This window comes from Giraffa tippelskirchi, chromosome 1 (genome assembly GCF_054371585.1).
Source record: "Giraffa tippelskirchi isolate mGirTip1 chromosome 1, T2T-mGirTip1v1.2.pri, whole genome shotgun sequence".
Lineage (NCBI taxonomy): Eukaryota > Metazoa > Chordata > Mammalia > Artiodactyla > Giraffidae > Giraffa > Giraffa tippelskirchi.
The window spans coordinates 14944662-14962004 of record NC_137275.1 but is presented as its reverse complement, the minus strand read 5'-3'; the positions used below and the strand labels follow the sequence as shown (position 1 = coordinate 14962004).

The 17343-nt window shown below is 40.6% G+C and overlaps 1 protein-coding gene across 4 annotated transcripts in view; it reads right to left on the bottom strand.

Moving 5' to 3' along the window:
* Nucleotides 1-7737: 7737 nt before the first annotated feature.
* Nucleotides 7738-17343, bottom strand: part of SLC10A6 (solute carrier family 10 member 6) — a 55182-nt gene continuing 45576 nt past the window's right edge. For 3 of the 4 annotated variants that reach the window (XM_081581987.1, XM_081581979.1, XM_081581997.1), the window contains 4 exons: nt 14541-14716; nt 9732-9889; nt 8205-8415; nt 7738-7945 (listed from right to left, as the gene is read on the bottom strand). In XM_081581987.1, coding sequence (XP_081438113.1) covers nt 7936-7945; nt 8205-8415; nt 9732-9889; nt 14541-14716 — 555 coding nt within the window. In that variant the 3' untranslated portion in view covers nt 7738-7935. The remainder of the gene's footprint in view (nt 7946-8204; nt 8416-9731; nt 9890-14540; nt 14717-17343) is intronic. The other variant, XM_081582008.1, reaches the window with a different exon arrangement.

The window sequence follows — 17343 nt, the reverse complement described above, 5'->3', positions numbered from 1 at the left end:
TCTACTACTGTGGGCAAGAATCCCTTAGAAGAAATGGAGTAGCCATCATGGTCAACAAGAGAGTCCAAAATGCAGTACTTGGATGCAATCTCAAAAACGACAGAATGATCTCTGTTCGTTTCCAAGGCAAACCATTCAATATCACGGTAATCCTGAAGAGCTGAGGCTATTTAAAGGCAGAAGACAACATCAGGAAATGCACAAAAGTCTGCAGGGATGTGGCTGACTCCTCACCAGGCAGCAACTTTGAGTCCTACCTCAGAAATGGCAGGACTACCTTGTTGACTCAGACGGTAAAGAATCTGCCTGCAATGCAGGAGATCCAGGTTCGAGCCCTGGGTCAGGAAGATCCCCTGGAGAAGGGAATGCAACCCATTCCAGTATTCTTCCCTGGAGAATCCCATGGGCAGTGGAGCCTGGTGGGCTGCAGTCCACGGGGTCACAAAGAGTCCTGAAAGTGAACACTTTCAGTTCTGTTTCACTTTTCAGAAGCAGCTCTGAATACAGCAGGAGAAGCATACTTCATCACCATCATTCCCACTTCCATCAGAACACTTTCTACAGATTGAGTTGTAGCGAAAGATTTGAGGGGGGTGGTTTATGTTGCTTTAAAAGCTATTTGGAAACTCCTGAGTGGGCTGGAATCATGAGACCTTGTTTTCCTGTCATAAGCACAGGAAATGAGGCCAGTGCCGGGAGCCAGGACAGCTGGAGGTGATTAGCTCCCATCCGAAGTCCACAGAGATGGGCGGGGAAAAGCTGGAGTAGGATGCTTTTTCTGGAAAGAACGTAGCTAGGAAATGCAAACTGGGGGAAGAAAATGTGAGTTTCACTTTACGAACCCTGAATGGAAACTTCATTATAGTAAACGTGTCACTGCCCTCACTGGAACGTGGCTCCACTACCACAGCGCCTGGGGAAGCTTTGGCTGGGGCCACACTGGTCAGAAAGCACGCCGCAGCCACAGAGCCAGGGTGGCACGTGGAGGCACTCAGCAAATGAATGAATAAGTACAACTCAGCTCCTAACACACGTTAGATAGCTAAGTACTAGAACGCGTGCACCCAAACAGAATGGCTCAAACACAACAGAAGTTTATCTAAGAGTTTTGGGTAGGCGAAGAGCACGGCAGGCAACCTCTCCTCCCTCCAGTTGGTAGGAGCCCAGGCTGGTGGAGTTTCTGTATCAACACAGAGTTTCCAAGGTCATCGTGAGAATCACCTCCATACCCCCAGCCAGAAAAGGGGGAAAGACTATGGAGGGATGCCTATTGGGGATCTTTTGAGCTGGGCAGCCTGGAAGCAAAGCACATTTCTGCCACTCATTCTATCAGCAAGAACTGGTCAAACTGTGTCCCTGAGCACAAAGAAGCTGGGAAATGAGTTGGCTGAGCAGCTGATCCAGCAGCACGTCCCAGTTGTGACAGACAACTCAACACAAAAGGAGGAGAAGCACAAGTAGTGATGGAATCTATAAAACTGATCTAAAGTTGCATATTCTAAAAAATATATCTTAGTGTGGTCCTGAGCACTGTAAGATTGGATGCATCATTTTTGTCCCCAAGTTTGGTATATGTATTAGTAGAAACATTTCTGTATTATGACAAAAAGGAGAGAAATGGTTATTGAGAAAAGGTCAGGTGTTCACAACTGTGGTTCCAGATTGCCTGTTACATCTCTTGGTTTTAAAATGTCTAGTTATCTAAATACAATGCGATACATCCAAGAAATTAACAACTCACAAAAGCTGCCCTTCAGTCAGATATCTTGATAGTGAAAGAATGTGTTCCCATTTTACATAATTCAAAGTACCTTGTTATGGTCGAGATAAATGTAACAAATTATGCATTGACCTGCATAATATTTTAAAGTCAATTTAAATTTTAATGTATCAATTTGGAGGTGCAGTTGACTGCATCAAACCAAAAACTAAACCAATAGGCTTACACAGTTTAGAGATTTCTTTCTTTAAGAAAACAAGTTCAGAAGTAGACAGTTGCTGGGATTATTCTGCAGTGTGATAATGTCAGATATAGTCCCATTTGTGTATTTTCAGTTTTGTTTTCCTTTCCTGAGGAGACGTATCCAAAACATTATTGCTAAGACCAGTGTCAAAAAACATACCACCTATGTTTTCTTCTAGAAGCTTTATGATTTCAGGTCTTATTTGTTGTTGTTGTTGTTCAATCATTGAGTCGTGTCTCACTCTTTGTAACCCCGTGAAGTGCAGCATGCCAGGCTTCCCTATCCTTCACTATCTCCTGGAGTTTGCTCAGGTTCATGTCCATGGAGTTGGTGCTATCTAACCATTTCATCCCCTGCTTCCCTTTCTCCTTTTGCCTTCAGTCTTCCCCAGCATCAGGGTCTTTTCCAGAGAGTCAGCTGTTCACATCAGGTGGCCAAAGTATTGGAGCTTCAGCTTCAGCATCACTCCTTCCAATGAATATTCAGGGTTGATCTACTTTAGGAGTCTGGTTTGATTTCCTTGCAGTCCAAGGGACTCTGAAGAGTCTTCTCCAGTGCCACAATTTGAAAGCATCAATTCTCTGGCACTCACCCTTCTTTATGGTCCAACTATCACATCCATACATGACTACTGGAAAAACTAAAGCTTTGACTAGACAGACCTTTGTCAGCAAAGTAATGTCTCTGCTTTTTAATATGCTGTCTAGGTTTGTCATAGCTTTTCTTCCAAGGAGCAAGCGTCTTTTAATTTCATGGCTGCAGTCACTGTCTGCAGTAATTTTGGAGCCCAAGAAAATAAGATCTGTTACTATTTCCACTTTTTCCCCTTCTCTTTGCCATGAAGTGATGGGACCAGATGCTATGATCTTAGTTTTTAGAATGTTGAGTTTTAAGCCAACTTTTTCACTCTTCTCTTTCACCTTCAAGAGGTTCTTTGTTCCTCTTCACTTTCTGCCACTATGTTGGGTGCATATGTATTTACGATTGTTATATCTTTATGTTGGATTGATATCTTACGTAATCATTATGTAATGTCCTTCTCTTGTTACAATCTTTGTCTTAAAGTCTATCCTGTTTGATATAAGACCTGGTGCCCCAACTTTCTGTTGTTTTCCACCCCTCTTTCAGTCTCTGTATGTCTTTAAATCTGAAGTGAGTCTCTTGTAGGCAGCATATATGTGTGTCTTTTTTTTTTAATCTATTTAGTTACTTCGTGGTAATTAGTAATAGGTATATACTTATTGGCATTTTGTTCATTGTTTTCTGGTTGTTTTGAAGCTCTGTTTTGGCTTTTTTTATTTGTTTGTTTTTACTGCGCTGTGCAAATGTGGAATCCTAGTTCCCCAGTCAGGTATTGAACCATGTCCCTCTGCAGTGAAAGTGTGGAGTCTTAATCACTGGGGTATTCCCACCAGGGAAGTCCTGGTCCTTCATCTTTTACTCTCCTCCCTTATGATTTGAGGATTATCTTCAGTGTTATGTTTGGACTCCTTTCTCTTTTGTGTGTGTATATTTAAGTTGATTTCTTAAGTTCAAGTGCATTTGTAACAACTCTGCATTTTTGTTCCCTCTCCCCACATTTCATGTGTTTGACATATTGTATATCTTTTGGTTTTGTGTGTCCGTAACCAATTATTTTAGGTATAGATGATTTTACTACTTGTGTCTTTTACCTTTCCTACTAGCTTTATAAGTGTTTGATCTACTACCTTTATGTATATTTGCCTTTACCAGTGAGACTTCTTCTTTCACAATTTTCATACTTCTGCTGTTGGCCTTTTCTCTTCCACTTAGAGACATTGCTTTAACATTTCTTACACAGTTGATTTAGTTGTGCTGAAGTCTCTTAGCTTTTGCTTCTCTGTAAAATTCTTTCTCCCTCCTTCAAACACGGATAGGGTAGGGTATTCTTGGTGTACATCTTTTTCCGTCACTTTGAATATATCGTGCTACTCCCGTCTGGCCTACAGTCTGCTAAAAGTCAGCTGATAATCTTATGGGAATCTCCTTGTACATAACTAGTTGCTCTTCCCTTGTTTCATTTAAATTCTCACTTTAATTTTTACCATTTTAATTACAGTGTGTCTCAATGTGGTTCTCTTTAGTAGGTTTATCTTGTTCGGGACGCGGTGGTTTCTGGACCTGAATGTCTGTTTCTTTTCCCAGGTTAGGGAAATATTCAGCTATTGTGTCTTCAAGTATGTTCTCTGCCCCCCTCTCTCTCTGCTCCTTCTGTGACCCCGATACTGTAAATGTTAGTATGCTTAATGTTATCCTGGAGGTCCCTTAAACTGATTTTTGTTTTTTTCAGCTTGAGTGATTTCCTCCGCTGTCTTCTAGTTCACTGATCCGTTCCTCCGTATCATCTAATCTAATGTTGATTCTTTCTAGTATATATGTTTATTTCTTTTATTGTGCTCTTCAGCTCTGTTTTGGTTCTTTATATTTTCTAGCTCTCTGTTAAACTTCTCACTGTGTTCATCCATTTTTCTTTTTTTTTTTAATATTTATTTGGCTGTGCTGGGTTTTAGTTTCAGCACGTGGGGTCTTTGATATTCATTGAGGCACATGAAATCTTTAGTTACAGCATGTGGGATCCAGTTCTCTGACCAGGGATTGAACCCAGGCCCCCTGCATTGGGAGCGCAGGAGTATGGTGTCTTAGCCACTGGACCACCAGGGAAGTCCTCATCCATTTTTCTCTTAAATTTGTTTTGCATCTTTATGATCATTACCTTAAACTCTGTTGGATAAATTGGTTATCTCCACTTAGTTTTTCAGAGATTTTGGTCTTGTCTTCATCTGGAACATATTCCTCTGTCTTTTCATTGACCTAATTCCTCATTTGCATTAGGTAGGTAGTCTATGTTTCCCAATCTTAGAGAAGTGCATTATGTAGGAGACGCATTATGGGCCTCAGCAGTACACTCCCTCTGGTCACCAGAGCTATATGCTCTAGGCATCCACATTATGTTGGCTGCATGGGCCCCCCCCCTTTTTTTTTTTTTTAATGGCAGGGCTGACTACAGTGGGCACATTGTTGGGCAAGGCTAGTCCTGGCCCTGTTCCTGCCAGGCCCTGCCTAGTGCAGTGGCTTCAGGCCCACTGGTGGGCACCTTTGGGTCCCAGTGTAGTTGACTGCACAGCCAAAGGAGGTCATCCAGTGCCAACCCACTGGTAGACTGGTCAGGGTCTCAGGGCAGCTCGCTGCAGACCCCAGGGGGTCCCAGGGGTGATTCCAACCCACTGGTGGGCAGGATAACATCCTTTTTAAGAAAGGAGACTGAACCTTGCTCAAGGTTGTCCAAATAACAGCTGGGATTCAATTCTAGGACTGCCTGACAACAACCCATTCTAGCTCTTTAAGTGTATTACAACGAGTAGCCCTGGTAAAGCCCATGTTCTTTCCAGTACACTCTGCTGTCTCAGCTACCCATCTGGGTCTTTTCCAGACACAGAGCTGACTCATTCTGCTTAACATTTCTCTGCACTCCCCTACTTCTGAACTTCATAGAGGCCCTGCTCTTATGAACACGTGATTATTTAGATCAGTTAGAATACAATTTATTCAGCTAGAGCTTTTGTTTAGTTACATTCTTTTTAAAAATAATGCCTGACCTCTTGGACAACTTTTTTTTTTTTTTTTGCATTTATTTTATTTATTTGGCTGTGTCGGGTCTTAGTTGCAGCTCGCAGGATCTTTCAGTTGCCACATGCAAGCTCTTAGCTGCAGCATGTGGAATCTAGTTCCCTGACCAGGGATCGAACCCCCAGCCTCCTGCATTGGGAGCACAGTCTTAGCTGCTGGACCACCAGGGAAGTCTTAACTTGACTATTTCTATTTCCTCTCAATAACATGTTTACATACCATCTCTGGAGATGGCAATCTTCCAGTGTGACTACTTTCAAACCCTTACATTGATTCGTGTTGTTTCTGTCTTAAAGGATGGCTTTTGGTGTATTTGTGTCCAGACCTGTCCTGATGGTGGTAAACACTGATCATGCAGTTAATACTTTGAGAATGGAGCATGGGAATTTACCATTTTCTGTTAGGTGCCTATGTAGACAAATGATTTAATTCTTTCTTGTGGATCCATTCAAACTCATGGTAATGCTCATTTTGGAACTGGGGATCTCTGCACATCCAATTCTACTATGTTAACTGCAGCAGTTGAGAATTAACAATCATGTCACACATGTGTACTTCCTTTCCATATAAATATACTTGTGATACCTAATATGTCTCTTTCTGTACTACCATGAAGATGTCCTTAGGAAAATACCATAACCATTGACATTATATATATAACCTATAAGTTCTTGGGTATAGTTACAAAATAAAATTGTAAAGCACTAAATCTCAGACAATATACTTTTACACATTTCACAATTTACAAATAATTTAAAAATTGAACCAAAGTCCAATAAAACATAGTAATAGAAAGTTATATGATACAAGTGGCATTTCACATCAGTAAAGAAAAGATGACTGATTCAGTATATGATGTTAGGATAATTAATTAGATTTTTAACATAGCATAGAAAAAATAAATTCAAAATAGAGTAAATATGTACATATTTAGTCAATCAAGGTAATAGAAAATATAGGAAATATTTTTAATAATGTTAGAAGAGAAGGATGGGTTTTATCTACTGCCAGACAGTATACACGGCAGCTAGTAAATACGTTGACCCCCAAAAAGAACTCCTTAAAAAGGGGCCACATACATTCATGAAAAAGGGGTCCTTTTACAATTCATGATCCACACAAACATATAAATATTCTAACATTTGATAGATATTAAGGTCAAAAAACATTTTTTAAAGACTAATAAAGCTGAATATGTGAAACTTCATACAGCAAAAGACATTATACAAAACTAAGAGACAAAAGAGAGGTAAAATATTGACAAAACATGGAGCAAAGAGTCACTGTTCATCATGTGTTAAAATTTATCAATCAAAAAGGAAAAAATAAATAGAAAAGCAGTCAAAGGACATGAACACACACTCATGAAAAATACTCTGCTTCACTCAATTTTAACAATGCAATTTTAAGTGAGATATTTTCACAAAGCAGAACAATCATTCTTAAGATGAATGTGGCTGTGGGAAACCATAAACTCTCAGGCACTGCTGTACAACGTTGCCAGAGAGCTCTCTGCCCAGCATTTTAATGTGCAATCAGCCTGGCAATTCAAGTCTAGAAAATGATCCTACAGGAATACTGGCATGGAGGCACAGGTGTTTGTAACAGCACTGTAATACCAAGAAGTTGAAAGCTATCTAAATGTCCTTGAGTAAGAAATGGTGAAATAAATTACAATCCTTCCATACACTGGAATACTTCTATGAAGCCACTGTTCTAAAGAATGAGGTAAGTCAACACAGACTGACATGTAAAGATGCTCTGTAATATATTGTTGGTTTTTGTTATTCAGTCCCTAAGTCATGTCCAACTCTTTGCAACCCCATGTACTGCAGCACCTCAGGCTCCCCTGTCCTTCCTCATCTGCTGGAGTTTGCTCGAACTCATGTCCACTGAGTCAGTGATTAATCATTTGGTGATTTATGAAACAGTATACATGGAATGCACTTTTTAAATTATGTAACTCATAAATCTACATATTAGAAGAATAAACATGTGCCTATCTCTAGGGAGTAAAAATATTACCTTCAAGGGTTCATTAGATTCCCTCTAGGGAATGGAATGTAATCCCTCGTATTACATCTATAAATCTAAAAGATTTCAAGCCCTTAAAAAACAATCATCATTTGAGAAAAGACCCCATTTTTATAAGAGCTGTATGCTTTCTCCCCACTACCCCAAAGCACTTGCCCAAAGTCAAGAAGTCAAGTGCGTCCAGACTCTGTCCTTGCCCTGCAGTGTGAGGTGACATCTCCTCTACACAGAGTCCTAATTCTTGTGAGATTAAAATTCACAGCTTGACAACTTCGTGTAACGATGGGGATCACTCTTTACTGTACGGGAGATAAGAACACACATAGCAACTAGTAAACATGTTGTGTAAACCCCCAAAGGAAGAACCAGAAATAGGCAGAACATATTCTCCAAGGGGATCCTATGACAACTCACAATCCACACAAAAATATAAATATGTTAACATCACACACTCAAACATTCCCATAAGCCCTGCCAACAAGATTCATTCGTCAGCTCTGCACTGTCTCTACTGGCCGCTTAGGAAGACAAGGAGTAGTCAAACCAACAAGCCCCTACTTGGCACGTGAGATGTCACCAGTCGGCATGGGAGCCCCGTGGAGATCCATGGGTCCTGATGGCCCAGGACTTAGCGTGGCTTCTTCATTCACCTCCAAGAAAGCAATGGTCTCATTGGGAGAAGTTGATTTCTTCCTATGGCGGGCTTCTTGACAACCTGGCTTCTTGTTTCCACGTTTGTTCTTCAATCTCCTCTTGTACATCTTATATGCTAAATGTTAAAACACACCAGTATTTAAAAATCACTTTGGCAAAGACTATAATTTGGTGACATTGTACACGGGTCAAAACTTGGGGGTTTGTTTGCTTTGGATCACATATGTATAAACGCATGGGGAAAAAAAGAAGAAGAGAAAACTAGAACAAAATAATTCAGTGTATCAGGATGGCTATTTCTGTCTGGAATGAACCTTCTGTGACTGAGATGCTCATCAGATTGCTGACAACTCATCCATCCATCCATCTATCCATCCGTTCATCCATTCATTCATTCAGTCAGTCAGCCACTCCTGTGGAATGCTTACTATGGGTCAGGTGCTCCCCTGATGCTAGAAAGTAACTGGGAATGGGCCAAGCACATTCCTTCCAAAACAGTCTCACCATGAGAAGGAATTAAAACTTGGATCTAAGACCAGGGTTTTACTCTTATAGAATATATCTTGTGGGAAAATTAAACCCTGGTGTTCCTTATACCGATTGTTCTATCAGTAATCAGTATATAATCAGTTACATCAGTAATCATTGAGCCTTACTCGAATGTGTTCTGTGACAACAGTAAAAAAATTCACAATGGCTAAGACTAAAATAAACGTGTCAGTATATATATCTATCAACCTATATATTTTAAATTTAACTTCTGTGAACCTGCATAATGGTAGGGATAGGTAAGCACATATGTGCTGTGCTGTGCTTAGTTGCTCAGTCATGGCCAACTCTTTGTGACCTCTGGACTGTAGCCTGCCAGGCTCCTCTGTCCATGGGATTCTCCAGGCAAGAATATTGGAGTGGATTGCCATGCCTTCCTCCAGGGGATCTTCTCAACCCAGGGATCAAACCCAGGTCTCCCACATTGCAAGCAGATTCTTTACCATCTGAGCCATCAGGGAAGCCCAAGGACATATATATGTATATTTTTTTAAATATATGTGTATGCATTCTATTTCACAGCCATTCAGCACAATTCTTAGTCACAGAAGTACTGTGAAATAACATTTGGAACATTTCTTAATAAAACATAACAAATGTCATTTTTGAGATTAAATAATTGCTCATGGACAGTTCTGAGAGTGCATTGTTCTTTGCAAAGCATATTGGTTTATAAGCTCACTTTCACAGTTTTTTTTTTATATTTTTCTGTGAAACTTCCACTTGTGGCACAGGATCTTGTTTATACATTTTATGTTCCCTAGAAATGTCATGCTAAAAATGTATCACAAGGGCAATCCATGTAGATTCATGTTGAAAAAGGAGTTTGTGAACTGGGTGAACAATTTTCAGTCAAGCCTACTCAATGGGGGCTTTACGTACCAGCAACTATGAGAAACCCATCCAGCATCTGGAAAAGTCCATAGGTCAATGTGAAGTTAAGTATCTGAACCAGTTGCTCGGCAGTGAAGGATAACTGCATCATGGTGATGCACATCTGAACATTCTGAGTTCCAGTTTCTAAGGAAATTGTCCTGCACCTACCAAGACAAAAATTTTATGCACCAGCAATAAGGACTATATGAAAATCTTCTCTTATGTATAGTAATAAGTGCAAGCCGTGAGCTGAGACTACTAAAAATGCTTACTAAAAATGCTTTAATAATTATTTGCTGAGTACCTACTCTGTAGGCAGTCTCTTAAGAAGCACCTCTTGAATAGGGTCCTACCAACCTTCCCCTGGGAATCTGGGTGAAAAGACAAGATACACAGAAACAACACAGGACCAAGTATGATCATGGGTCGGGGAGATGGTGTAGAAATTCGGATAAGTGGCATAAACGCCACTATTTTGAAGGCTTCACAGAGGAAGGGTGGGATTAAAGGATGGAAAGAGTGAAAGAGGCATTCAATGTGGGAAAATGGTTGTTTGGGGACAGGTATGAGTGTGGCCTGGTCGGTAAGCATTGCTTATGCTCTAAGCCAGCCTGTGGGAAGTGAAGGACTGGAGGAGGTGAGAATGGAAAATTGAGTCAGAGACAGAACAGTGTAAACTAAAGAATCTGCCTGCCAATGCAGGAGACTCAGCTTCCTTCCCTGGGAGGGGGAGATCCCCTGGAAAAGGAAATGGCAACCCACTCCAGTATTCTTGCCTGGAAAATCCCATGGGCAGAGGAGCCTGGTGGGCTACAGCCTATGGGGTCTCAAAGAGTTGGACATGACTTAGCAACTAAACAACGAACTAAATGACACTTGAAAATAAACAGGGCTTCTCTAGTGGCTCAGTGATGAAGAATCTGCCTGCCAGTGCGGGAGACGTGGGTTCGATCCCTGGGTCGGGAAGAGCCCACATGCTGCGGGACAACCAAGCCTGTGAGTCATGACTCCTGAGCCTGTGCTCTAGAGCCCAGGAGTCACAACTGCTGAAGCCCACACACCCTAGAGTCTATGCTCCACAACAAGGAACAGGATAATCAGAAATAAAATCAGAGCCACTGAATTTGCCCTGTACTGGTGATAATATGTTTACTCCCACGTTACACACCCTTGTGACCTTCACATCTCAGTCCAGTTTGCATAGCGTGCTAAGTCGCTTCCATCATGTTTGATTCTTTGCAACCCTATGGACCACAGCCCACCAGGCTCCTCTGTCTGGGAGGACTCTCCCAGACAAGAATACTGGAGTGGTTGCCATGCCCTGCTCCAGGGGATCTTCCCTACCCAGGGATCGAACCCTTGTCTCTAAGTCTCCAGAATTGGTAGGCAGATTCTTTACCACTAGCACCACCTGGGAATCCCCAACAATGTTTAGGTTGTAAACAAATAAAGTACTAGTTAACATGAAAAAAAAAAAAATTCCCAAAGGTCACTTTGGGAATTCAACGGCATGGTTTATTTTTCAATAATACTTTTCTGATTTTAAAAGTAGTACATATTCATTATTCATCAAAAAATTTAGATAATGTATCAAGGAAATATTAGGAAGCTAAAATTACTCTTCATCCCACTACTCAAACACTTATCACAGTGGTGGTTTAGTCACTCAGTTGTGTCCGACTCTTTGAGAGCCCATGAACTATAGCCCACCTTCCAGGCTCTGCTGACCGTGGAATTCTCCAGGCAAGAATACTGGAGTGGGTTGCCATTTCCTTCTCCAGGGGATCTTCCTAACCCAGGGACCGAAATCCCTTTCTCCTGCATTGTAAGCAGATTCTTTACTGACTGAGCCACCAGGGAAGCCAAAATATTTATTTGTTTATGTGACTGCACAGAGTTTTAGTAGTGACATACAAACTTTTAGTTGCAGCTTCTAGGATCTAGTTCCCTGACCAGGGATTAAACCCAGGCCCTCTGCACTGGGAGTGAGGAGTATTAGCCACTGGACAACCAGGGAAGTCCAATTAGCCTATTGTATATTTCGTCCAATATTTTTCTAAGCATAAAATTCTTCTATTTTCTTCTACAAATGGGAATCAAAATGCATACTGTTTCCTGCTCTTTTTAAACTTATTTCAAGTATTTTCCAAAAGCATTAAAATGGATGAATTATAGTACTCACATAGACACAGTCATGAATTAAATATCTCTCTTTTGTCAGATATTTAAACTTTATTTTTTATATTCACACATAACACTGAAATTAATATCCTTGCACATCAATATTTGTTTGTGTATCTTATTTGCTAGCTTCAGGACAGATTTCTAGAAATAAAGTCACTGAATTAATAGCTATAAATATTTATAAGGCAGTTGATATGATTAAATAGCCTTCCAGAGAGTTTGTGCCAAATCATGTTCCCGCCAACACTGTATGTTAATGCTCATCTCATCGACAGGCAAAACAATATGGAGTGTTATCATTTGTAATATTTTATAATGTTTATTTCATGTAAGGATGGTCATGATAAAGGCCAGAAACAGTAAGGACCTAACAGAAGCAGAAGAGATTAAGAAGAGGTGGCAAGAATACACAGAAGAACTACACAAAAAAATCTTAATGACGCAGATAACCACAATGGTGTGGTCACTCACCTAGAACCAGACATCCTGGAATGTGAAGTCAAGTGGACCTCAGGAAGCATCACTACTATCAAAGCTAATGGAGGTGATGGAATTCCAGTGGAAGCTATTTCAAATCCTAAAAGATGATGCTGTTAAAGTGCTGCACATTATGTCAGCAAATTTGGAAAACTCAGCAGTGGCCACAGGCCTGGAAAAGGTCAGTTTTCATTCCAATCCCAATGAAAGGCAATGCCAAAGAATGTTCAAACCGTACAATTGCACTCATTTCACATGCTAGCAAGGTTATGTTCAAAATCCTTCAAGCTCGGCTTCAGTAGTATATGAATCAAGAACTTCCAGGTGTACAAGCTGGATTCAGAAAAGGCAGAGGAGCCAGAGATCAATTTGCCAATATTCATTGGATCACAGAAAAAGCAAGAGAATTCCAGGAAAAAACATCTACTTCTGTTTCACTGACTATACTAAAACTTTTGACTGTGTGGATCACAACCAACTGTGGAAAATTCTTTAAGAGATGGGAATACAATACCACCTTACCTGCCTCCTGAGAAACCTGTATGCAGGTCAAGAAGCAACAGTTAGGACCAGATATGGAATAATGAAATGGTTCAAAGTTGGGAAAGGAGTATGACAAGGCTGTATATTGTCACCCTGCTTATTTAACTTATATGCAAAGTACATCATGCAAAATGCCTGACTGGATGAATCACAAGCTGGAATCATGATTGCCAGGAGAAATTTCAATAACTTCAGATATGCAAATGATACCACTCTAATGGCAAAAAGTAAAGAGGAACTAAAGATCTCTTGATGAGGGTGAAAGAGGAGAGTGAAAAAGCTGGCTTAAAACTCAACATTCAAAAAACTAAGAGCATGGCATCTGGTCCCATCACTTTGTGGCAAATAGAAGGGGAAAAAGTGGAAAAAGTGACAGATTTTATTTTCTTGGGCTCCAAAATCACTGTGGACAGTAACTGCAGCCATGAAATTAAAAGACGCTTGCTCCTTGGAAGAAAAGCTATGACAAACCTAGACAGCATATTAAAAATCAGAGACATGACTTTGCCAACAAAGGTCCATATAGTCAAGGCTATGATTTTTCCAGTAATCATGTATGGATGTGATAGTTGGACCATAAAGAAGGTTGAGCACTGAAGAATTGATGCTTTCAAATTGTGGTGCTGAAGAAGACTCTTGAGAGTCTCTTGGACAGCAAGGAGATCAAACCAGTCAATCCTAAAGGAAACAACCCTGAATATTCATTGGAAGGAATGATGCTGAAGTTCCAGTACTCTGGCCACCCGATGTGAAGAGCTGATTCATTCGAAAAGACCCTGATGCTGAGAAAGATTGAGGGCAGGAGGAGGAGATGACAGAGGATGAGATGGTTAGATGGCATCACTGACTTAATGGCACATGAGTTTGAGCAAACTCTGGGAGATAGTGGAGAACAGGGAAGCCTGACATGGTGCAGTCCACGGGGTTGCAAAGAGCCGGACACGACTTCGTGACTGAACAAGAACAACAGTATTTATGTATTATATACCCCATGTTGTAATGATAATATTTAAGATAAATTCCTGTTGTATTTCTCAAATTTGTCCTATCTCCTCTTGCCCTTTATAATTAGCACTTTTTAAAAATTTGGCACAATAGCTAAATGGTTAATCTTTGAATCCTTGCTCATCCTCTAGAATGATTTCTATATTTAATGAAACCATCTCACCCATCCTCTTAAACTATTATACTAAGAAAAGAAGTATGTCCAGATCAACAAGTGGTTTGAAACCAAGGCCAAATTGATGGGAAGTTGTAATTTGTGAAATTAGGATTGGGATATTGACACCATTAATGAACAGTCCCTGGGTTGGGAAGATCCCCTGGAGAAGGGAAAGGCTACCCACTTCAGTATTCTGGCCTGGAGATTTGCATGGACTCTTTAGTTCATGGGGTCGCAAAGAGTCGGATACAACTGAGCGACTTTCACTTTCATTTATGTGAAGAATTACTATGATCTTTCCACTTTCTTTATGATGAGTTGTCCTGTTCCACCCACTTTATAAAGCAAAACTCTTTGTGCTTCCAGACACAGACAGGCAGCCAAGTCTGCCAACAGCAGTGTGTTTAATTTGTCCTCTTTATAAAAGTTTATGGATAATTTAACTGTACCTCTGCCAAGATTGGTGGGTAAGAAGTGCCAGGAGAAAGCCTGTGACATGGCCAATCAAAGGAAAGATGAAACTGATCATCAGAAGAATGATGTCTGAATTCCAAAATCCTTTCGTCAGCACCACACCAGTCACTGCGACAACCAAAAGGAGGAGTCCGCCAGCAATGGCCCCAATCTAAGACAAACCAATAAAAGAGGTATGCGTGAACATCGTGGTCTTTTTGCAAAGTCCATCACTGCTCTAAAAGCCTTGAAACCTAGAAGAGAGGATCAAAGAGAGGACTTAGAGGACCATCAAATCCTATGTCATGTTACAGAGGTCCATCATGGTCAAGTGACTTAGCTGAGGAGCTAGAATTCAATGAAGCTCAACACAAACCTAAGTCTTCTTATTTTATGATCGGTACCTTTTTCCTTTCAAGTGGAGGATTTTGCCAGAAGAATTGGGTAGTGAAATTTTTCATGGATAGGACAAATTTGTGAAATAAGGGGAAAATCTGTTAATAAGCATCCAACACCTCTACACACAGGGCTTCCCTGGTGGCACCAGCAGGAAAGAATCTGCCTGCAATGCAGGAAACGTGAGAGACGTTTGATCCCTGGGTTGGGAGGTTCCCCTGGAGGAGGAAATGGCAACCCACTCCAGTATTCTTGCCTGAAGAATCCCATGGACAGATGAGCCCGGTAGGCTACAGTCCATAGGGTCACAAAGAGTCGGACACAATTGAGCCCCTCTACACACCTCTCAGACCCCACCCTGGAACCTCTTGTCTGAGATCTGCCCTGCCTGACCATCCACCACTGTTTTCCCACCACCCCTTCAACTGCCAGAGACTTCTCATTGCATTGATTCCTGTGCTTCTCTCCGCCAAATGAAATCTACCGATGCTTCATTAGACCACCTGAGCTAATATTAATGTAATATGAGAGGCACTGACAGATAGATATCTCTATCCTCTCCCAAATGAATACTCTCATACTTTTGTTGTTCAACAGAAATAAAAATTCAACAAAGTTTTTTTCCAAGAAAGGAAGCAAGACTCAGAATATTGGCGGAAAATCAGGATCTTGGCAAATTCCCACTCACTTCATGTACACAGCAAACTGCACCCAGCGACAGCATCAACCTTGATTTTAAATGATTCAGGGTGTGGAAAACCAAAACAAAATAAAAACAACCCAGTGTACCTTAGGTGTGTCCTGGGGTCAAAATCAGGGAAACACTGGGCCTCTGCCTAATCGAAGATGCTGCAATACACAAAGGCCTCTGAAATTTCTACCAAGAGAAGGATCTCAGAGTTTAAAATTTACCAAAAGCAACTTGTTCAGAAAATGAATCAGATCTATGTTGATGTCTGGCAGAAACCAACACAATTCTATAAAGCAATTATCCTTCAATTAAAAAATAAATAAAATTTAGAAAAAGAAAATGAATCAGATCTCAAAAGAGGACTAGGAACAGAGAATGAAGACATCCCAAAATAATGATTAAAGTATCCTGATTTTAATGAAGATACTCTAAAATACAGTTATGTACATTATTAAATATTTTCTGCCACGACTCCTATGAAATAGCCAAAGGGTTTTGAATTTGCTCTTTACAAACATATAGAAAATATTTCTCCAATGACACTGATGAACTAGTAGAAGATTTGGAAACACCAAAGTCATTATTTTTTTTTTGTTAGGTACTCTTTTAAGGAAGTAATTCAAAATAGAGTACTTGAAAAGTAAGAGGTTCCTGGGACTTCCCTGGTGGTCCACTGGTTAAGAATCTGCCTTCCAAAGCAGGGGACACAGGTTTGACCCCCTGGTCAGGGAACTAAGATCCCACATTCCATGGGGCCACTTACTGAGCCTGTGCGCCTCAACTAGAGGGCAACCCATGTGTCGCAACTAAGAAATGACAAAGCCAAAAATAAATGAAATGGAAGAGGTTCCCATGATCATACCCTTTCCTGTTGTTTTGTAAACAAAATTATAACTACCCACTGCCACCCTGGAAATTTTCTCCTACCGAAATAACAGTAAAGTCACCACGTGGAATCCACACGCATAGCATTTAATCCTTCCCCCAGCTCCCTGGGCCTGATTGATTTGTCTGCCTCTCAACCTCTCTTCTCTCATTCTCCGCCCCACTGGAGGAAGAGTGGGAGGGGCTCAGTCTCACACCAAACTGGAGAAGCGGCATCCATGCAGGCGAGTGGAGCAGCACGTTCTGCCAGGTACAGCCAAACACCAAGAGCTTAAGCTGAACCGAGGTATAATCCCCAAACTAAAAGGAACTGAGATTTTATTTGCCAAAATTCCGATTAGCACTACATGTTTCTTTCTTTATAAATACAAAAAATAACTAAGACATTTTTTAAATCTTCATGAAAGCAGCATATATTAAAAAGGTGAAAGCATGTGTCTTCTAAAACAGTACATACTTGGAACCCCAGGGGACGGACACCGTTGTTGAGAATGCCTTTTTTCAAGCCAGATAATTTTTAAAAGCCATTTAACAAGGACATTTGCTTGTTTCTCCAATAAACTAAAGACAACCCTGAGGAACTATATTTAATGTCCTGGAATAACCCATAATGGAAAAGAATATAAAAATGAATATATATATGTAAAACTGAGTCACTCTGCTGTACACCAGAAATTAACACAACATTGTAAATCAACTATACTTGAATTAAAAAAACAAAGACAACCCTGGAAAGTCAAGAGGAGGTAAGAGGTCCCAGTTCCCATCATTCCTCAACATGTTCTGAATTATTTCATTTTGACAGTGATTTGTGTGGTCAGAAGTCC